The following is a 23,831-nucleotide window of genomic DNA, read 5'->3' on the forward strand; positions in this document are numbered from 1 at the left end:
CTTTAACTCAACAACTCTGCTCAAGTGACATCAGGTTAGAATCAGATATTGAAACAGAACCTGCCCTTTAAGTGTAAGATAGCAGCCAGTACATTTCTTTAAAGAAGTATTCCCAGTAGATTAACTGTTATATTCATTACTAAAGACTTTGCAGTACGGACAATGAGGGATCTGCTGCAGTCACCTGCAACTCTTGTGGGATGTTTCTCTTCTTGCCTACAGAAGTCGAGAACTTCACATGCACCAAGTGCAAGTTGGTAGCACTCTTGGAGGAGAAAGTGCAGCAGCTGGAGTCCAGAGTAGCTACACTTCAGCATATTAGGGAACAAGAGGATTTCCTGGACACAATAGAACTAACCATCTTGGATGAGTACCACACAGAGGAAGATGCTAGGGTGGAAGAGGTCACTTGCCAAACAGAGGAGGCAGACAGCTGGAAGAATGTCACAAAGAGAAGTAAGCCAAGAAGGAATTGTTCGGGGAGCTTGCAGCTAGAGAATCGATTCGAAGCTCTTTCCCATATCAAGGAGGATGAAGAAGAGCAGCATGGACAGACTTCAGGGACAGAGCAGGGGAGCCTGAGAGTCCCACCCGAGGGAACAGTCGCTGCTAAGCCTCGGAGGAGGCGTGTGGTCGTAGTGGGGGACTCCTTGCTGAGGGGTACAGAAGCAGTGATTTGTAGGCCTGACAAGATGTCTCGAGAGGTGTGTTGTCTTCCAGGTGCAAAGATCCGGGATGTGACAGAGAGACTGACAAGACTGGACAAGCCTTCTGACCAATACCCCTTCCTTTTGGTCCACGTGGGAACTAATGATACTGCAAGACACAGCCTGCAGAACATCAAAAGGGATTACGAGGCGCTTGGTAGGAAGCTGAAAGGAATGGATGTACAGGTTGTCATCTCGTCTCTTCTGCCAGTTGAAGGGCATGGTCCAGGAAGGGAGAGGAAAATAGCGGATGTGAACAACTGGCTTCGCAGATGGTGCCGCCGAGAAGGATTTGGATTCTTCGATCATGGGCTGTGGTTCCATGAGGAGGGACTTCTTGCAACAGACGGGTTGCATCTCACGCCAGTTGGAAGAAATGTTTTTGCCAACAGTCTCAAGAACTTGATCAGGAGGGCTTTAAACTGAGTTCCGAGGGGAAGGGAGACAATATTAAGGAAGGCGAAAGGGATGGCGAAAATAGTCAAACTGACATAGAGGAAACAAGGCAAACAGTGCAAGGACCCATCAGTGGGAGGCAAAAAAACTTGCACAGGCAGCAACTAAAAGGGAACCATGGTCTGCGATGTCTCTACACTAATGCACAGAGCATGGGAAATAAACAAGGGTACTCAACAATGGCTCCTTTTCATCCTGGAGAGAAGTGACCAGTGGGGTCCCACAGGGCTCTGTCCTGGGCCCAGTGCTATTCAACATCTTTATCAATGACCTGGATGACAGAATTGGGAGCATACTTATCAAATTTGCAGATGATACCAAATTAGGGGGAATAGCTAATACCCCAGAGGACAGGATCAAGATTCAAAATGACCTGAATAGACTAGAAAGCTGGGCCAAAGCTAACAAAATGAAATTCAACACGGAGAAATGTAAGGTATTGCACTTAGGGCGAAAAAATAAAATGCACAGATATAGGATGGGTGACACCTGGCTGAATGAAACTACGTGTGAAAGGGATCTAGGAGTCCAAGTAGACCACAAGTTGAACATGAGTGAACAGTGTGATGCGGCAGCTAAAAAGGCCAATGCTATTTTAGGCTGCATCAATAGAAGTATAGTGTCTAGATCAAGAGAAGTAATAGTGCCACTGTATTCTGCTCTGGTCAGGCCCCACCTAGAATATTGTGTCCAGTTCTGGGCACCACAATTCAGAAAGGACATTGAGAAACTGGAGCGTGTCCAAAGGAGGGCGACAAAAATGGTGAAGGGTCTGGAAACCATGCCCTATGAGGAACGACTTAGGGAGCTGGGGATGTTTAGCCTGGACAAAAGAAGGTTAAGAGGTGATATGATAGCCCTGTTTAAATATTTGAAAGGATGTCATATTGAAGAGGGAGCAAGCTTGTTTTCTGCTGCTCCAGAGAACAGGACCCGGAACAATGGATGCAAGCTACAGGAAAAGAGATTCCACCTGAACATTAGGAGGAACTTCCTGACAGTTAGGGCTGTTCGACAATGGAATGCACTCCCTCGGAGGGTGATAGAGTCTCCTTCCTTGGAGGTCTTTAAACAGAGGCTGGATGGCCATCTGTCAGGGATGCTTTGAGTTGGATTTCCTGCATGGCAGGGGGTTGGACTGGATGGCCCTAGTGGTCTCTTCCAACTCTACGATTCTATGATTCTATGATTCTATATCTACGTCTGTGGTCTGATCCAACATGGCCCTTGTGTTCAGAGAAAATATCTCTTACATAAGCATTACCAAGACTTGGAAGAGCAGTTGAAAGAACTAGATAAGATCATCAAGTGTAAAGATATATCTTTAAAAACAAAGGTCAGCATCATCCATGCCATAGTATTTTTTATTTCTATATATAGTTGTGAAAGCTAGATGGTAAAGAAATCTGATAAGAAGAAATCAATTCATTTGAAATAAGTTGCTGGACAAGACTTCCACAGATATCATGGTCCACCAGAAAGACACATAAGTGGATCTAATAGCCAATTAAGCCTAAACTCTCCCTAAAAGCCAAAATGACTAAAATGAGGCTATAGTACTTTAGGTATGTCATGAGACGAGATGATTCATTAGAAAAGACAGTGATGCTGGTAAAGTAGAACACATCAAGAAAAGAGAAAGACCACATTACAAACAGAATGATTCGCTCAAGGCTCTGCACATGGCTCTGTTAATTTGAAAGACTTGAGCAGAATTGTGGATTATGGGAGCTCCTGGAGTTCTTCTGTTTACATGGTTGCCAGATATTGAAGCAGACCTCATGGCAAACAATAACAAGCTTTATTCAATGAATTATTCCCATTTTATACTCTGGGAAATGGGGGCCAAGGCAGTGTACATGGCAGGGTCTTGGAAGAAGGGAAGCGAAACCCCCCAAATCCAGCATTCTACTCTTACCTTATGAGAATTCTTGATCCAGTTTTCATTTTATTTCTCCATGACAGAGTGGTACTGTTAATGATTCTTAGCATAATTAGGCTTGCCTTTCTGGTTGCCTTCATAGTTTTCCCTTCTATAAAGAGATTTTATCATTAAGGATAGGAAATCACTCATTCAATTGCTTCCCAGATCACATCAGTTTTGTGTGTATTTTGTTACAAGTCTGTTCTGATCAATTTCCCCAGCAGTCTGCAGTTAAAAAACAGACACCAAAATTTTAGTTTTATATGCAGTTCCTTCTACCATATGCATTTAGTACACAGTTTCCCTCAAGATAAGCAAATTTGTATGCAGTTTTCCCTAATGTATACATTTTAATCCAGTTTTTGAGTAGAGGAGTACATTGCAAAATTCAGACAAGAGTGACGTGTTAATGATAATTCTGTTGTGATTGGGAAGTCTGAATGAGACTGGGTGGCTTAAAGAGGCAGAACAAATCATATTCTCACTCGTCCCTATTTAGTGCATGTCCTCTTAATGTAGCAATCCCCCCCCCCCGCTCCATTGCCTTTCACAGCAGTCTGAACAAAACAGAGCAGAAGAAACATTACTTTTCAAGGAGCAAAGTGCTTTCAAAGGCTTCGTCTACTTAACTTCTGTGGTCATTAAAAGCATAAGCAGTGGAGGCCAGTACCTCCCTTATTTGCAGCTAGCTCATCCCTCTAGATTTTAGTCTAGACTTTAGTGAAGATATCTAAGGGGCTGAGCCCTATCCCTCAAATAGTTTCAAAATATTGGTTAGATTTTAAATCTAGAATGGATTCATAGCCCCATTGAAATGGAAGCCACCAACAGCCACTGGCCATAACAGCATTTGTGATGATGGTGATGGTGTTTTTTAAACTTTGTATTTTTAATGTTTTATATTATTTTAACCTGGGCTGTTTTAGCTGCCTTGAGTCACTGTACTGGGAGGAAGATGGGATATAAATAAACAGAATAATAATAATGGTGGTGACAGCCTTGCTTAAGAGCTTCCATGTCTTGTAGGATCTTGTGTGCCAAATTGTACAAAGGTCAGTGTGGCACAGTGGTTTGAGTGTTAAGCCAATTTGACCATGAAACCCACTAGGTGACCATAAGCAGGTTACATGCTCTCAGCCACAAGGGAAGTCAGTGGCAAACCTCCTATGAACAAATCTTACCAAGAAAACCCCATGATGGGGTTTGCCTTAGAGTTGCCATAAGTCGAAAAAAACTTGAAGGCACACAACAATTAATAACATTGATGTGTTCCTGGGCATGACTTCTTTAACAGAAAATTTGGTACGAGAGGCAGAAATAACAAGGAAAGAATAGTGATAGGTTCCTAAACCACAAAATGAAGAGCAGTTCAGCAAACCTTTTCTTCAAAACTATCAATATAGACATATGAAATCAATCAGTCAGTCAGTCAGTCATAATTTATTATAGTCCATAGGCTCAAAATATGCATATTCAATCAAAATATACGTATCATCAAATTCCCGAAAATAAAATTGCCAACAATAATACAAGAGTCAGAGAAGTTGCTAAATCTACCTAACTCAACTCTGTCCCTTTATACATAGTGAGTTCTATAAATCAGTGATGTCATAAAGAATAAACTAATATGGTGAACCTTCTAGAGATCACTTGAAGACTGCTTCCAAAATGCATCCAGGGATGACTTTTTCTTTCACCAGCGATCACATTTCTTGTGATTTAAAATGCGTACTGGAGGGTAGTTTATCTGCTCTTCCCTTTTCTGATGCTACTAAAAACTTCTAGGTAAACAGAGTTTGGAGGGGGGGGGGGCTGAACAGACATAAAAAGACTGTGTAAAAATGAGCTTCGTTGTCAGAGGCTTTGTTAACTGACGTATGCCTGTATAGTGACATCCTTATTACTAAACTTTGAAACATTTGAACTAAAATCCTAACTGAGTCAAAACACCTTGATGAAATGGAGATTACTATGTTATGACTGATATACTGGTTGGGCAAGGACTCCAGGAGACCAGGTTTCAAATCCCCACTTGGCCATGGGAAGCCATTGAATGAACCCACCATCTCATTCTGAGAGAAAGGCAGACTTCCCACCCCACAAACAAACAAATAGAAAACCCCATAATAAGTTTAGCTTAGAGTCACGATACATTAGAAGCAATTTGAAGTCACATAACAAATGCCACAACCAGAAATATTCAGCTACAATAGAGCTCAATAAGTAAAACCTACTAAAGTATTTTTTCTTTGTAAACATAATTGCAAATAAGTCATGCAGCATTTCCTGGAGGCATTTATGCATGCTGTTTCATCTCCATTTTGTAGTTTACAAACAGAGCATCTGTTGAACATTTGATTGCATGGCTATATATCTCAACTGTGTAAAAAGCTGGCATTGGTTTTTTTGTAAAAACGGTGAGTGACAGATGTGTGTTGAATCAAATTGTTGCACACAACTATTTATTCAAATGATCTAGCCCACTTTTCTGTGTGTGCTTTTCCCATGAATAGCTCCAGCGTCTGTTCTTATAGTGAGATGAATAGTTTATGCAAATAGATGAATAATCACCCCATGGATGGCTTCCTACTGGCTGACCTAGTCATTTTAAGTCACATGGTATTGCTTCTGTTCATGGATCGGAGAAGTCTGGAGCCTGCTTGGAAGATTCTTGGCTGAGCTGCCGGCGAAGGCCAGAAAGCTACATAACAGCACTTATTAATCTTATTTATTAAAAAATACTGAATATAACACCTCTCCGCCATTTAGATCTCACTTCTCCTCTAATAAGCATAAGTAACATAAATGATGCCTTTCCTCCTGTTTATCTTCACAAATCTGTGAGGTATGATTGACTTAGAGCAAAGATAAGCCCAAGGTCATCCAGCCTTCCATGTCTTAATGGGGACCTGAACCTGGATTTCCCATGTTCCTATATGCAAAAAATGGTCCCTGAACTCACAGTCTTGCTGGAGAACTTAAAACATTTTTATTTATCCACAAAGTATCAGGCACTTCTGTCTCTCCTTCTTTTTCCTTTCTTTGCAATTATTATTCTCCATATGAGTGGCTTCTAAAGATACATAAGATATACACTTCAAGTTTTGATTATTCATATCCAGCTATCCATTTTTACATAAACACTAAACTGGCAATCCCATAACATGTACCTACGAGAAAGTCCCATTTAACTCAATGCTACTTAGGTCTAAGTGTTTTTGCAGTTGTAATGTGCCTTCACATTTACTCCAGTTTATGGCAAAGGTATCATAAAGTTTTTCTTGGCAAGGTATGTTCAGAGAGTTTCTTGGCAGGATTTATTTGTGTCTACCTCTGAGCATAGCCTATAGTCCCTGGTATTCCCTGGTGGTCTACTTTTCAAATATTAACCAGGCCTGACCTTTACTTCCTAGATCGGGCAGAATCTGGTACCTTCAGGGGATTTAGACTGGCTCCTTCTAAGTATGCAGGGGTAATATTCTGCTGTTCATCTTTTCTTTATTTCCTAGTTTCCTATGCAGTTTTTAATTCATTTTGTGTGCAAAAATACAAAACTTACAGTTAGACGCATTCATCTCCTCCCAAATGCAACTGTACACACAACACACACACACACACACACACACACACACTATGGTTTAATAAACCTGGTTAGTGGGAGTTGAAAGAAGAAAAAAGCAAAGCTATCAGATTTGGACACAGGGACATCAACGTAAGCTGCTTAAGCACTACAGAGGGAAACTGGGAGCATTTTAAAGAATGCTCAGCATTTGTAGAAAATGCCAATGATTTCACATCAAGAGCTTAACCTAGAGGTAATGACCTCATGCATCTTCCTGGGATTTACAGTACTGGCCATGCAGGTGAGGAAGTGGTTGAGTAGATGGCATCCCAGCTAGGGATGCAGAAACCTAAGCCAGTTAAAATCTCATTTTTATAAGTCTATTAAAAGTTTTATGATCTTTTCAGAGGCAACAGAGGAGCAATAAAATTATGATGTCTCGTTCAAATGGCAGGGAGTGTAACAAGACTGGGAAATCGCAAAAGGAAAGCAAAGAGCCTTTTCTCCTACTGACAGCTTTTAAAATTGTAGATGCCTGGTGGTCTTTCTTTAAATGCCAAGCTGTGACCTGCTGCTAACTAGAGGGAAATGTATGTTATTACTCATAGGATGAAGTGCTGTCATTTACAATGAATGAAAGAACAGAGTGGGGCGAAGTGGTTGCCCTGTAGAGCCTTTTGTCAGGAAACACAACCAAATGGCAGACTGATTTTTTTGACCTCTGAAGGTTGGTCAACAATTGTTCTGCTGTTTAGGAGTAAATTGGTTTTTGGTTCCTCCTTATGGAGTTTGGTTGTGTTGTGTGTAGTGGTGTGGCAGAGCCAGGTCTCATGGGGTCAAAATGCCAGTGGTTTTTTTGGCTAAGGAGATCCTGTGATGCTGTCAGAGAGCCCCACAAACTTTTCTGTCCCCTCTCAGCTCATTTCTAGTTGTCACGGCAAGTAGAGGAACAAGTGAGTTTACCCAGAAACAGAGATTTGTTATGAGGTATTTCTGTAGCAGTCAAAAATATTGTGATTTTGTGTGTGTGTGTGTGTGTGTGAGGGAGAGAGAGAGAGAGAGAGAGAGAGAGACTTAGTCTTGAGTGAGCAATTAGGAGCCAATAGGTTTAGGTAAAGCCTGCTCCTGTCAGAGATGCAAACTGCTTGAACTGTTTTGTTGGTATGGAACAGAACAGCTACCTGCGTTTGCAGACTCTCCAGGGGGGTGCAGCCACTGGGACTGTCATGATGGGAGGCTTCGCCACAATAACTACCCCTATACTGCTGCTTGTGTTAGTGTGTTAGAAATCCTTCAGTGTTCTACACTGTGAACTCTCAAATCTAGATGATTTTTGAATAGTTTGCCCTTTGCTGAACAGGACATACCTTGAGAAATCATTACAGAAAGATCTTGTGCCATGGCAGTACACTGCTGGATAGTAGAGCATTTCATTTACAGAACCACCCTTTTAATACCCCTTCCTGATGATTAAAGAAAAATGATGTCTCAGCACTGCCATCTGTTGGCATTTCTGTGCCAGCAGCTGATACATGCAACAACAGATACGTGAAGTATGTAATAATTTGGGAGGGGAGGTGCCATTTGGTTATGGTGTTATTCTGGAGACCAGGGGTGAAATTCTTGAGAAACCTGAACCAATCTGAACTGCTTTTTTGCATTGCCATTTTACTGAACTTGTATGCTGTTTGGAGAAACAGACTAATGGCAGTAGATGGGTCTCTGGTCAGTGGGGTGATGAATTTACTCCAGGCTGTCATCCTAACTTTAAATAGGCTAATCACAGTGCTGAATATTTGGGATTCATCTAGATTAAACCCCAGAGTGGATTAACTAATTTACTGGCTTGGGTCCCATTAGCCACCACTGTTATATGACTTGTGTGCAATTTGTGTGGTCTATGCTGTCTGGAAACAGGTAGCAAATTATTGTTACCTTGAGGAGCAGCATTATCCAGAAGATCCATCACACTGCCTTAGCCTTATGCTTTCAGGGCTTTGTAGATGACTAGAAAGTGTGTCAAAAGGCTAAAAAGTGTATAAGAGTTTTATGAACACTTATGTGCATTTTTGCAATTCTGTGGAAGGTTTATTTCTAGATTTAATTATTATTTTTTGTGCATTACTGAAGCAGTCTCTGCAGATTTGCAGGTGAGGGGAGCTGGTCAAGCTGGAAGTCATCACTGTCTCAGGACTTTTTGTTTCCTTGGCAACCATAACCATGGCTACCAGGATCTGTTTGGCGATGTAAGGAGTAACCAAGTTCAGCAGCAGCCAAGCACATGCTTATATGTAATGATTCTATGAATTTCCTGCACATTTTCCCTCTTAGCTACAAAGCATCCCCTTGGATCTGTCTGCTCCAATCTGGGTTAGAACGAGTGTATATGCGTGTGTGCTTGTGTGTGCAGCCATAATATGAAATGACAGAAGAGCAGTTTCTAGGCGTAATTGGCTCTTTCAGTTTAGCTCTTCAGCAAAGAGCTTAATTTTTTTTAAATCATGGATGGACACATGTCAGCACAGTTTGGCACTTATATTCTGGTGACAGAAACTCATATTTTTTTTGATGAAAATAGAAAACAGGCCACTTCACATACTATAAAAACCAAACACAAGCTTCATTTCTAAACTTGATAGGTAGCTTAAAAAAATAACAAGACGTTGGCTTTCAAAAGCAATTTTAGTACCTTGCACCATTAAAAACACAATTCCTTTAAGCATGCATAGAATTTAAAATACTCTGCACATGTTTGAATTCTCCATCTGTTTAATGGTGCCATTTGCTTGAATTGATTCTGGCAAAGAATCTTTTTAACCCCCCCTGCCAACTTATGGGAGGCTTTTGGAGTGGTGATGGTTGAAGCCTTTCCTTTGCTTTCCTTGCTGTGCCTTTGACGGTGATCACAGTGTCTCAGCTGATGTGACTAGAAGTATAGTTTGGCCAAGCTCACCCCTTCTTCAGGCACCCACCTCCTAACTATATCAACCTTTGTCTAAATTCACAGTCCCATCCCCTTTGGGTTTTCTTTCTCATCTGCCTCCCCACTCTTTCGCCATCCCTCCTCCTGCCCACCAGCATCCATTCTTTGCTTTCCCTTCATTATCAAATGCAAGCTTTAGGTTTGGCATAGCTGCTGAGTGACAGGTTGTCAGACTCACTAATCTGGATGACCCAGGTTCATCATCTCCCTGTTGTCATGGGCTAGATTTATGTGCTCTGGTTCTTAAGCTGAGCAAAGGAGGTTTGCAGCATGAGGACTGGCAAAAGAGAGAATGCTCTCTGGCTGGAACTGTAAAGCCTTGACCAGGGTTTGGCACAAAGTGATACTGTAATCTGTGCCAGGCAAGCTACTTTGTAGGAAGAGATAGAGAAGTTAATAAAGCTGTAACTTTAGTAACAGTTCTTGCTGTTGTTGTGTGCCTTCAAATTGTTCCCAACTTATGTCCACTCTAAGACCCATCACAGGGTTTTCTTGGTAAATTTCTTCATTTTTTTTGTAGGGGGTGTGTGCCATTGCCATCCTCTAAACCTGTGAGAGTGTGATTTGCCCAAGGACAAAAGTAATCATGGTCTCAAAGTCTCAAGTCACAGTGTAGAAATAGAATGGAAGCAAAATATGACAAAGGCTTTGCTAACCTGGTGCCCATCCAGTTATTTTAGTGTACATTTCCCATCAGCCCATTTATGTGGCTAGTGGAGAAAGATCATGGGAACTGGATTCCAAAATATCTGGAAGGCATTAGGTTGGGGAAGGCAGTCTTACATTCTATAGAAGGAATGGGCAAAATGTGGCCTGTGGCACCTTTTTTGCTGCCCTGGAACCTGCCCCATAATCTCCCCCTATACAGGCAAGTATTTTGCATAAAAATTGGCTTTTCTGGTCATGGAATCCCTAACAAGCTGGCTCAGAGTAAAACAGCTTTATATGAACCCCTCTCATATGTTTTGACCTCCACTTCTACTATACCTCACCCCTAGCACCAACCACTTGTGAGCAGACAGGCGAGACTACATCTTCCCGATACCTTTGAGGAAGCAAGGGTGTTTGCTTTAGAAAAAAGGGGGCAAGGGGGCAGGACATCTCCCTAGCTTTTGTTCAGATGTGCCCTGAGAAATCCCATTTGAACAAAACCAGCAATATCTGCCTAGATCAGTTCAGAGGAACAATACAATGTAGATACTAGAGATCCAGTATGGATCTAGGAGGATTGTCTCTATCCTACACCCTTCCTGTCCCCTCAGTCTGTTCCCACATTAGGTTTTTGTTGTGGAATAGCCATTAATTTTTTTCACCCAGCATTTATGGAGATGCTAACCAAGGACATTATTAAACTTATGCTCCCTTGCATGTTGCCTGCATTGCTTCTCCTCCTCTCCCAGAGTCATTAGAAAAAAGCACAAAGCATCTGGAGACCTCAAAGAGACATTATGTAACTTTACACTCACAGAGTTGTGAATTGCAACGCTTCACAAATGTGTGTGCAAACAAATGTGAGATGGGTGGCTATGGTGCACAATGTACATCTTCATGTGCAATGCACAATGTAAATCAGCATGTGAAAAGTGCAGTGGCACCACATGCTCAATGGCACCACATGTACAACTATGCTTCTACAACCTTTAATACATACTTCTGAAAGCCTAAATGACCAACAGGACATCAAATTTGGAGAAAAGAATGGAACAACAGCACAATTGCTCTGCCTATTGTGAAACAACTTCTCTTGGGGAGAGCACTGCTAGAAGCAAAGATTTTGTGTTGAATATACCCTTCCTTTCTCTATTGTATTTCACATCTTTCCTGTTGCATGCCATTTCACCCTCGCCTTCTCCCCAGGACTTATCACCTACGTGGAAGAGCAGTGGTTGGAAAGCAGCAAGAGAATAATAGTCAGCCTCTCCCTGTCAATTTCCAACGTTTCCTGACCCAATACAGTAGAAAACCTTGTAATTATTTTATTCTTTTTTATACAACAAATCATAGGGTACTTTGAAATTCAGTTTTTTCAAGTAGGAATGTGGAGAATTCTAAAAGCAAAAACAAGCAAACAAAAAACAAAAACAAAATAACCCCAAATTCTCATTCTCAGCAGAACCTAAACAGTTTGATGAGAAAATGTTGCCACCATTCCTCACTTTGTCAAACAACACACACACAACTGGCACAGAAGGCCTCGTTGATTTATCAAAAGGATTCAGACTACTCATCTAATGCTTTTGATTCATAGAAGCCCTGGTGATAATACAGCAGCTTTCACAGTGTTTCAGAATTTGCCTAACTTGTCCAAAAACTCCTTCCAAACAAACAAAAAATATCTTGGAATAAAGTATCTTGCTGTCACATAGGTAAGGCAAAAACCTTCATGGTTTCTTGGTTTTGCACATGAGAACAAGACATGGAACATGCTACATTATTACTATGAAACAGGGTAGATGGACACTATAGTTAAAAGCATCTGGATATGGCAAGTTAAGCATGGCTTGTCTCTCTGGTAGGGATGTAATTCTTTGCTAATTTCATCCTTGAAGGAAGTCATATATCAATTTAGCAATCTTCTTCCTGCTGTGACAAAGTCTTTAAAATCTGTGCAGTTTTCAAAGACTTTCTCACAAAGGAAACAAAGCCATGTGATTTTCAAAAACAGCTCACAAATTTCACACATAGTATTTTGCAAAACAACAAAACACAAAAAACAACACACAAAAAAAAAAAAAAAAAAAAAAAACCCACAGCATTTTCTGCACAGAAAAATAATTCTGTACAGAGATACTGGCCAGAATGTTCTATTAGCTATTTAGTTAAGTATACTAATTAAATAACTTCTCCTGACCTGACCCCCAAACCTGATGAAAATGTCATTCCCCCATGCTTCAGTTGCCAGTGGAATGGATCTTTTTCTCATGCAGCTGATGCCCTGTATAGTAGGTTTAGGTGGGAGTTATGATAGTGGCAATAGGGTCACAATCATGACCAAGCAGCAATTCTCAATATGAAAAATAATAATCTAGATTTACTCATCCATAACTGTTTCATATACACAATTGCTACTTAGTGACAATTTTGACACTATTGCCATGATTAGAAATCTTTTCTGTTCCTATTTTATTGGGCATCAGCTGCATGGGGAGATGAAGATTCATTCTGCTGGCAATTAGAGTGCAGGTAAATGCCATTTCTATCAGGTTTGGGGGGTTGGGCTAGGAGAGGTCACTTAATTCAGTACACTTCACTTAACTGATAAGGATTACAACCAACTTTTTTTTTTGTACAGAAAATGCTATTCTCTGCACCAAAATACACAAATCTTGCAAGATTAAGTCCCAAACTAAAGATTCGCATATCTCCAGGATTCTTGTCAAACACATTTTAAAAACATTCCACCTCTATCTTTGGGCCAGTGCTTCCCTTCCCCCTTCCCTTCCCCTATTTTGTTGGCCTTTCCAAGAGCTTAGCAGTGTCTTCTCCTTCCCACCCCTGTTTTGACTTAAAATAAAAGACATCCTAAATCATTTCCTTCTTCCTTCCTTCCTTCCTTCCTTGGTCCCCTTTTGCCTTTTTTTTTTTCCAAAGTAGAGGTACTAACTTGGTGAGCTCTGTTCTGCTTTCCTCCTTGCTAAATGTGCAAGAGCATCAAGAAGGAGAAGCTGGGGAGAACAGGGGCATGCCTTATGTTGGAAGTGACTGAGGTGCAACTCATGCTCAAAATGCATACATTAGCATTGGAAAGCCTGGCAAAGAGATAAACTAAATTTCTAAACTGTCCTTTGTTTGCTTTGCCTATGGTGATCTCCTTCTGATTTAGGATTATAAAGGGAGTTTCAGTAGCTTGGATAGTTCCTTTCACATTCCTACTCACTGTCCTACTCACCTGAAATCATCGCTTGGTCCCAGTCCATTTGCTTGGCTTGGAAATGAATGGTATTGGTTTCCTTCCATCTCTGTATTTTCAGTCTAGCAAGAGAAAAGAAAACAGCCTGACAAATAATGTTCTGGGAAATCTGTAACTGCCTTAAAACGAATGTCACCCATCTCTGTGCTTGCTTGGATCTTTCCTCTCCAAAATCAACTTCTTCAGTTGAAAAGTAACTACTGTTTACCAAGGCTTGGTAATATCATTGGACTTTTTGATGAAAATTCTCCGAATCCTCATCTAGCACAGAGACTGGGCATCATAGTTGCAGTCTGGAAACTATTAGTCCAAAAAAGTAACTTTGCCAAACAACAACATTAAAACTTTTTTTCTCATGTGGGTAGCGTGTGTGTGCCTGTTGCCACCCCAAGCAAACCTGACTCCTGCAGACTTTTTCTTCATTTCACAATGTGAAACCCTTTCCCTTTGTACAAACTATTTTAAAATGTTTCTGGCAGACATTTTAAAAGCTGTCTTTGGCCTTTTTGCTTTTTTCCTTCCTCTGTTTTGCCCTGCTGCCACAGAGTATTTCCAGTTGCCTTGACAAGCAACTGTTCCTTCACACTGACTCAAAACCAATCGGTGAATACCTTGAAAGCAGACGGCAGTGGAATTGTCAGCAGGACCATCCATTTGAAACCCTTTTCATTCTACTATTTTCTTTGTTCCATTACTTCTCCTTAAAATACAGAGCTCCCTGGTGGAACTTAATGTCTGCCACATCAAGGTCTTTTAATGTGGCATCACAGTAGAGCCACCCAGAGTGGGAAATCAATTCATACATTTGAGAGTTGATTTAAGAGTCTTTCTTCCCCCTTCTCTGTCTGCCTATTCATATATCTGTTTTCCCCACCTAGCACCATCCCCATACTGTGTGGTCACACTATTTTGCACTGATGGGAATTGTAAGGGTCATTCACACTATGAAATAACCTGCTGTGGAACCCAGGTTGTTTCATAGGTGTGTATTATCCCTGACTGCATGCAGTTTGTGGGAGGGGGGACCGCCAAAGAAACCTTTTGACCTGGTGCAATTGACACCAGGTCACCTATCACTTCTTTTTTGTAGTGCCTAAAGGATCCAGATGTTTGGTAGTGGGAACCGATGCATCCTCCGCCCTCCCTCATTCCTCATCCTCCTCTTTGTGCTTTTCGTGGCATATTTCTTCAGAGGGGGTTGCCATGGCCATTCTCTGTGGCTGAGAGAGTGTGGTTGCCTCCGTGCCACAGCCTCTTCCTCTCTCCTCCTCCTCCTCTTCCCCTTGCTGTTGCACTGCCGCCTCTTCTTCCTTCCTTCTCTTCCTCTCTACTACTTATCCTCCTTCTTCTTCTTTCTCCTGCCCCTGACTGTCACTGCCACTTGCCTCCTCCTCTTCCTCTTGATTTTCCTCTTTCCTCCTCTTCCTCTTACCCCCAACTGCTGCCGCTGCTTGCCTCCTCTTCCTCCCTCGATCTTCCTCTTTCCCCCTCTTCCTTGCTCTCTCACTGCTGCCGCCACTTGCCTCCTCTTCATTTATGTTTCTCCTCTTCCTCACTGCCACTGTCATGTCCCTCCTCTTCCCTCCCCTTGCCACTGCTGAGTCCCTTGCAGTGTGAACTGCATGGAGCAATTTGATTAGGGTGAACATAATGGGAACTATGATCCTGATCAGTTCAGTGCTGGATCTCCTTGATGCAAAATGGTGACTGTGAATGAGCCTGTAATCTGATAAATATGGGGGCCACTAAATTGAGAAAGGCTGATCAATCAATCAATCAATCAATCAATCTATCTATCTGTCAATCTTTATTTATGGTCATTGACCAAAAGTATCTCAGAGTTGTATACATATTAATAAAATGCTTGTTTAAAAAAAATTATATATCTAATTAAAATAAAATTAAAACAAAAATATACAAATAAGCAGAGAACATTACACGTCATCATAAAGGAAGTAGTCTTCTAACATCTCGTTTCCAATCATTACCATTTATTCTGATCCTTAATTATTTGTTTGCATGTGGCAATAACTGCTGCACAGAATTGAGCCATATTCTCAGTAATTAGTGGATCTACATCCTCAAGCAATAAAATCAGATAGTGATTAGCTATTTGTCCTGGGTAGTTTCATAACATTGGATCAATCAAAGAGGAGCGCACACCTTGGTAGAATGGACAAAATGTTTTAAGCTGTTCCAGCGAGCAACCTAAACTTTGCTGTGTAGTCTGAATGTGTGGATGTGCCATATATCAGTGTTGTGACACAGGAAGCCCTGGTTTTTCAAAGGCTACTGGGGATTTAAGTGTCATGAGCTGGATAATTGTGAACTATTCGTAAGACATGCAGATCCACTGAAAAGCTTGAAGGATTGTTGAATCCAGCCCAGGAAAAGGGGGTCATTTAAGATTAACACAACATTTAAAATAAGAGGACTGAAGATGTGGATATAAGTTATGAATATTTAATTTAGCCAAAATCCATTTCAGCCTATATTTTAAGAAGAAACACTCTTTATCCATATTGTATTTAATGTTTACAAACCATAAATGTGGCACAAAGTTAATTAAAGGTTTATGAGCCTGCCTTTAATGACATTATTCCCTTGCAGCTATCTCATGTTGCAGACCAGGATAGGATGCTTGGCCAGAAATCACTCACTTTCTTTTCCTTTCTATTTTTATATTTACATTTTCTTAGCCACATGCCAGGAATTAAGTTCATTTTATATTCCTAGTACAGCACATTCTACTCTTCTTGTATTTTTATTCTACAGCCACCTCCACAGATATATGATAAGCAGCTGGATGAAAGGGAACACACAATTGAAGAGTGGAAAGGTAAATCATTTTTTCAAGGTACAGGCCCAGATTCCTTAATGGGCATGCTGTAGGCTATATCAGGCCACTGGCCCTAAATCAGGAGTGGGCATAGTGTGGTTTACTGGCTTCATGAAGTCTCTGTAACCCACTTCTGTGGACCCCAGAGGTTACTACCAGTGACATCTCTAGAAGGGTATCGACCGCACCAGGTGACATCCCAGAGGGGACTATCACCTGATGGGGTGGTACACCTGGAGGGACTGGTACGGCTACTGGTACCGCTTGCTCAATAGCCACACTGGGCCCTAAACAGGACCTCCAGAGGCTGCAATGCCTTCCCCTTCACTGGCAGATGGCCGGCCAAGGGGCAGGGCAAGGCAGTTTGCCCCCACCACCTACATCGAGTGACCCTAACTTCAGGGACACCCTTGAATCCTACAAGTCTCCCAAAGGAGCATAAACATTTTGGGGCACCTGTTGTCCTAAATCATGCAAAAAGTCACAAAAATGCATGAAAATTATGCAAAAATAGTCCCACCCCATCTCACAGGTACCCTGAAACCTTTTACTACTTTGTTTTCCTCTGCAGTCCCTCTCTATGTGGCTACATGAAATAGCCTGATGTCACTTGCTAATGCCATTCTGAGAAGGATTGCAAAGGACAATTCAATTTTTATTTGGGAATACAGTTGGATTATATCCATGGATTCAACCATGCACGGCTTGAAAATATTCCAAAATAATATAAAATCCAGAAAGAAAACCTTAATTTTGCAATTTTATATGAGGGACACTATTTTATTATATCATCATATATGATGGGACTTGAGCATCCAGGCACCAAACCCCAGCGAATATTGTGAGTCTAGTGTGGTTGAGATTCAGGCCTCTGTAATAGGTTTCCAAGGGGCAACTATACTAATCTGTTTGAACAAAATAACAAAATGTTGTGTGTTACTTTTCAGATTAAAAGATATCTATTAGAAACTTCTGTGTACTTGTTTGCAAGTTTGGTCTTTCAGTAGCAGAGTTGCCAAAAGTCATGTATCATACAGGAAAACTGAAAAGCCTGTCCTGTGTGCATGTTATATAAGATGCCCGAAATCCTGTATTTCCATTGGTACATGATATGAATGGAAAGAACGGATGACAGCCACACTCACAAGACATGGACATCTCAACATTTGATACGCAGCAGTGACCCCACATTACATACCAAATGCTGGGGGATGATGGAATTCTGTCTGTTTTGGTGCCTGTCTTTCCTTCTCTTTAGACTGAAGAATATAATTCTTTATGACAGATACCGGCTTTACATGGCAAGATTTCCCAGGGTTTGGGATTTCCTGCAAAGTTGAGATTTGAAGCAAGGAACTCTTATGAAATGCCCTTGTCTCACAAGAGTAGAGGTGGACTTTAGATAGACCGTCCTCACATTTGCTGTACAGTTTTGAGCTGGCAATTCAGCTGTGAGAATTTTATCAGAAACTGAAAAACAAATATTCTATTTCTTTCATTTCCTTTGAGTTGTGTCATCAATTTTGACTTGCCAGTATTACTATTCTGAATCCTTGAAAACACTGTTAGGTGGGTTGGGGGGAGGGACTCAAGACTCTGATGCACCTTTATAATGAACTCTTTTGTCTCTTGCAGAATTAATCTACAAGGAAGTAATGAACTCTGAAGAAAAGACTAAAAATGGTGTAGTAAAAGGACAGCCTTCTCCCTCAGGTACTCAGTCCCAGTGAATAACCGTATTATGTTTGCTACAGGCTCAGGCTTCCAAAGATGGATTCTTACCATTCTTTCTGAATCGACTGTTGGGTCAGCAGCAGTATCTCTGTGTCACTTTAAGGCTAAGCATTTCATCAAAATATTTAGCTCATCTTGTGAACTCCAGTATTGAGTTTGCAAAAACAGCAGACACTTCAAAAGTATGCAATAGTATAGGGCTGAGTACTATATATGTGTGTGTTGTATTTAGGAATGATTAGAGAGCCAGTGTGGTGTAATTGTTTGAGTGTTGGAACAGGACACTGGGGTACCATGCCTGGCCATGAAAATCCACTGGGTGACCTTGGGCAAGTCACACTCTCTCAGTTTCAAGGGAAATAAGGGCAACCTCCCCCCCCCCCCCCCAAGAAAAGCCTGTGATAGATTTTCCTTATGGTCACCATAAATCAGAATGACTTGAAGCTACACAATAAAACACGGGGTATGTCCCATTGAAAGTCAAAAGGATTTATTTTGGAGTAGATATGTGTAGATTTAGAGTGTAAGATGCATTCAGAACCATATCTAAATGAATCAGTATTGATGTCAATATAGGTTGTTGGTCACATTCATGAAATATATAGGCTAGTTCAGTTATAGTCAGAACATAGAAAATGTTTTTTTCCTTTTTTGCTACTGTTCCTTTTGTAATCCTGATGGGTTCTGAAATTTGCATTTCAAAACAGAAATTTTTCTAAGCTCTGGTTGTGGCCAGCCAGTCCCTTTGTCATCATTAAATGCTTGGGAACGATCTATGCCTCCCCTCTTCTTTGGCTGTATTTAAATTACATGGTTATATCAGTGACATGTCATTTTGACTACCATGGTTCTGTCCTATTGAATCCTGGCATTTGTAGTTTGATGATGTGTCACAATTCTTTGCTAGAGAGCCCTAGAGCTGTAGTTCAGGCAAGGATACTAGATATACACTACACCTAGTTTGATAATCAGCTTGAAACCCTGGTTCAAGTCCTGGTTAAAATAAAATATTTACTGGCATTAACCATCATTAAGGTTGCACATTAAGAAAGAACATGCACTTGAGTGGAAAGAGAATATACCATGCAGCTGACTATGTTCATTAATAAAATGAAGTCTCTATGTACCTGCTGTCTCTGCACAAACACAAAGAGGATGAGTGTGCTGTCAGGCAGTGTTACTTACTGTAAGGTGAAACTGTGCTGACCCTTTCATGCAGACATGTAGGTGTTTAGAAATCTGAGTTGAGGTCGACAAATATTGTTTTCTGCTTGAAAGTTTCTTTGTGAATCATTGTCAGCTCTGTTTTGTGCTATACCCCAAGCAGATTATCTGGCTGTGAAAGTCTAATGAGCTTGGGGAGGACGTGTATGACTCAGGAGAAGACTTCCTATGGATAGTATGGACATGCTGCATATGCTGTTATCTACTTATATATCTCAGGTCCAGGTTATTTGAAGGACAGTATTGTCCCTTATAAATGAGCCTATGCTTTGAGATCTGTGAGAGAGGCCCTTCTTTCTGTCTCACCACCCTGACAGATACATTCAGTGGGAACATGGGTGAGCTCCTTCTCAGTGGTTGCCCCCAGGTTCTGGGACACTCTTCCCAAAGAGGTTAGACTGGCACCTTCCCTGCTTTCTTTCCACAAAGAAATAAAGATTTTTCTGTTTCAACAGGCTTTTGATGGGTGACTATATAAGGCCCATCTCGCCTAAACAGTGTGCAGGATCTTGCTAATTGTTGTGCTGGTGTGTGTCTAATAATATATGTTTTAATCTGGTTTTAACAGAATTTTATTCTTTAAACTTGTTTTAATTTTTGTATTTTGTAAAATTTTAACAAATGTGTTTTTAACTTGTTGTAATCTTCACTGAGTCCCAGATTGGGGAAAAGACAGGAAATAAATAAGTATAACGATAATTAATAATATTATCTGTATTCCCTTTATTTTATAATGCACTTTGAGATGAAGTATGAATGAAGTATTGCAATACAATGCAAAACAGGTACTTCAGGTGGTACACACCAAAACTGATTTGAAATGCTCCCAACTCAGAACTTGGAAAAGTTGTGGTTTTGGACTTCAGCTCCCAGAACCCTTAAGATGAAGGATTCTGGGAGTTATAGCCTTGGCTGTCTTCAGTCTTACATATGGAGAAAGGCAGAATATAAATCAAATAAAGAAATAAATTAGCAATCATACAAAGTTACAATCCTCAAACTGATTTTTTTCTCTCCAAGCTCTGTCCTCACTTTGCTGCTCCATTAACTGGAAGAGAAAAGTTGGTTATAGAGGGGAGGACTCTAAACAGAAGCAATATGTTTTTACCACTTAGAACTATGGGCATTTATACTCTTCCTGTGCCTTCTGCGGTTTCCCAAGTTCTTCCTGCTCAGAAGATGAACACAAGATGTGTTACTGTTTGTTTCCACTCTCTGAAGATCTTATGATGATACTTTAAGGCTGGAAGTTATCCACAATGGTGGTGGAAGGAGATGGGATAGAAGAGATCACTCCCAAATGTTGTTGTTGCAACACTAAAGTGAACCTATCATGGGGTTTTCTTGGGAGAATTTGTTCAGAAAGGTTTGTCTTTGTCTTCCTCTGATGCTGCGACAGTGTGACATGCCCAGCATTACCCAGTAGTTTTCCTTGGTCGAGTGGGGATTCAAACCTGGTCTCCCAGTGTTTGGGGTCCAACACTTAAATCACTACACCATTCTGCCTCTCCCCAATGTACATTCCTTAATTACCACCATGGACATTGGCAAAGGGAACAAGTTTCCATTCTCCTCCTTCTTATGGGTAAAGTTACACATTCAGAGTACCATTCAAATTATATAGTTAAACATGACAACCTAATGTGAAATAAAAATGTCACAGTAAGTTGCCAGTAGCAATGCCAGATCAGGATCATCTCAGACCTTGAGGTTTATCCACCAAAACATGAGATTTAGATATGGCCTTTAGTGATTTCATTAAGCATTGTGTATTAAGTACCAGCCACGTTTATTGATAGCTCGTCATTCAGATACTCAGAGAAAGGAGAAGATTTCCTGTTGGTAAGTTAATACGGGAGTCTTAGGGCTGAAACAGACAGCCCGGTAAAGCCAGCTTCTACCTGGCTTGGAACCATGGCATTTAGATATGATACATCCTCGAGTCACCTGGAAGCTGGGAGATTACATGCCGGCTGACTTCTGGGTGACTTGGGGGCATGGCATTCAGATGCCACTCACCCCAGAGCTGGCTAGCTGTAGAGGTGAAGGGGCATTTTTCCCCACTTCAGATAAGAGCAGACTTTTTCCTATTTCAGGAGGAAGCTGGCCAGATTGGGGTCATGGTGTGTGGTTGCCACGCTCCCAATCCAGCTCTCTGAGGTGGCATCACACTGCTCCTTCAGGACCATCTTTTTCGCCCCTTTGAATAATAGAATCGTAACTAAAGGGATTTTCCCAGATAAAGATGAAATGCAATAAATTTTCCTTCTCACCTACTTAGGGATAAAGACCATTTAATCTAGCCTACTTGTTTCTAACCATAAGGTGAATGCAAAGCAGAGTGGTGGATGAGCCCTGGTGACTGAGAAGAAAACTAAGTAAACAGATAGATCCCTGGAAGAATCTTTGCAAACTGCAACAACAAATGAATGAAGCCTTGAAAATTGTAGGAAGCTGCTGTTTTCCTTGCTGAGCCCAATACAATGGAAGAACTTGTACCCTCACCTGCCTTCCCGGAGATGACCCTCGAAAACTGGAGAGTCAGAATCTAGCCCTGGGAACTGGCAACCCAAGTTGCCGATTAGGTTGGGAGATACTGCTGTTTTTAAGTATTATTTCCCTATAGGCACCAGATCCCATCAAATCTTGGAAACTGAATACTTGCTGAAGAATACCAGATACTGTAGGCAATAGTTCAGAGGAAGGTACTGACAAAACCACCTCTGAGTATTCCTTGCCTAAGGCTACAATCGCATTGCAGAAATAATCCAGTTTGACACCAGTTTAACTGTCATGACTCAGTTCTGTGGAATTGAGGGAACTGTAGTTTGTTGGGGCACCAGAACTCCCTGACAGAGAAGGCTAAATGTCTCACAAAACTACAATCCCCAGAATTCCATAGCATTGAGCCATGGCAGTTTAAGTGGGGTCAAACTGGATTATTTCTGCAGTGCAGCTACAGCCCAAGAAAACCCTATGAAATCCATGGGGTCGCCATAAATTGACAGGCAGATGCGCGCATGCACACACACACACACAATCACATGCACAATTTGATTTCAGTTATGACGGAAAAGCAGTTAAACCAGTTCTTGTAGAGTTGAAAATGAAAGACAGAACGTGCAGGTTTGATTTAAGAGCTTCTTGTGCCATTGCCCAGCACAACCTTTCCTGGAGACAGAGCAAAATAAATCATTGTTCAGAAGAAAATTTGTCACACAGAGCAAGCTGCATTAGGTGATTTATGTTTAATGATACCATGGTTTGTCTGTATGGAGAATTAATTTGCAAGGACTAATTAAGGGCTTCATATTTCACCTAACATGGAACATCATTCTTGTTCATATCTAACTCTTGCCCCCACAGGTGGGCTTTTTATTTACCAAATTCTTTGAGCACAGAATATATATTTACACACACATGCTTTTATATCGATTACCTGTTTACGTTTTGGCTCATAAAATGTGGTCATTGTCATTGTTGTCATAAAGGATAGCAAAACAAGCTGATTTATGAAGCAATCATTTTCTTTGCTACTTTATATCTTGGGAAGAAATGTTATCAGATGAAAGCACAAAGACACCCAGCGTAACCAATTAAGAGTAAAAGGAAGAGGGTAGTGGGGTGGGAACAGATGGCAGAAAATCAAGTTTTCTGTGGGAAAAAACCCTAGGTCTCAGCATGGTTGGATTTTGAGCTGAAAAGTCTCAAATAGTTAATGATCTTGCAGCATCTAGATTTTCTTGCAGGGGAATCCCAACAGTTAGGAAATCCCTTTTTTCTCTGAGGACTGGGAAATTGTCAAATGTCCTTTTCATTTTTGGTTTACAATTTGTTCATGCACTAACAGTAAATACAACAATGCAATGTTCTGGATATATCTATAAGCATATAAAATACATCAGTCATATGGAATGACAAAGGAATAATACTAAATGCAATCCCAACCACCATATGCTTACTAGTATAGACTAAGGATGGAGTCAGAGCTCCATGCTGGCAGATGGACGGGACTAGCCTTTTTGGAGCTGTATGTCAGTAGTGGACAAGGCCAAGGCTAACAGTGGGTGGCCAGAACCAACCCTCCAATTTCTACCACTCTCTTTTCTTCCTCTGTGTTTCTGAAATACCATTCTGTATGTTGTTTTCCTCCCCATTCAGCAGGTTTCTGGGAGATGGGTAGAACTTGGAAAGGTTGCTTTTTGAACCACAACTCTTATAATACCTTAGCCAGCATGGCCCAAAAAAGTAATCTTTCAAAGCTCTGAGAAGCTCTGAACTGTTTACTTGTAGATGGTTTTTGAACTTACGAGAAGGACAAAGATTGCCCTGCTATGTCATACGACCTTACCGCATTTCCCCCTGGGATGTGATGGGGGCTTGATGAAAGGGAGCGGGATGAGAACAGAATGGGTGCTACCATCCATTCTACTGCACAGCAGAACACCACTGCTGCTGAAAGTTCCCATTGCATTCTGGATCTGTCTCAGAG

At 41.1% G+C, this 23,831-nt stretch overlaps 1 protein-coding gene across 9 annotated transcripts in view; it reads left to right on the forward strand.

Moving 5' to 3' along the window:
* MAPK10 (mitogen-activated protein kinase 10) overlaps positions 1-23,831 on the forward strand; it is a 305,526-nt gene that overhangs the window by 275,174 nt on the left and 6,521 nt on the right. For all 9 annotated transcript variants that reach the window (XM_042469418.1, XM_042469420.1, XM_042469416.1 and 6 more), the window contains 2 exons: positions 16,318-16,381; positions 18,017-18,094. In XM_042469418.1, the coding sequence (XP_042325352.1) occupies positions 16,318-16,381; positions 18,017-18,094 (142 nt within the window). The remainder of the gene's footprint in view (positions 1-16,317; positions 16,382-18,016; positions 18,095-23,831) is intronic.

Source organism: Sceloporus undulatus, chromosome 5 (assembly GCF_019175285.1).
Source record: "Sceloporus undulatus isolate JIND9_A2432 ecotype Alabama chromosome 5, SceUnd_v1.1, whole genome shotgun sequence".
Lineage (NCBI taxonomy): Eukaryota > Metazoa > Chordata > Lepidosauria > Squamata > Phrynosomatidae > Sceloporus > Sceloporus undulatus.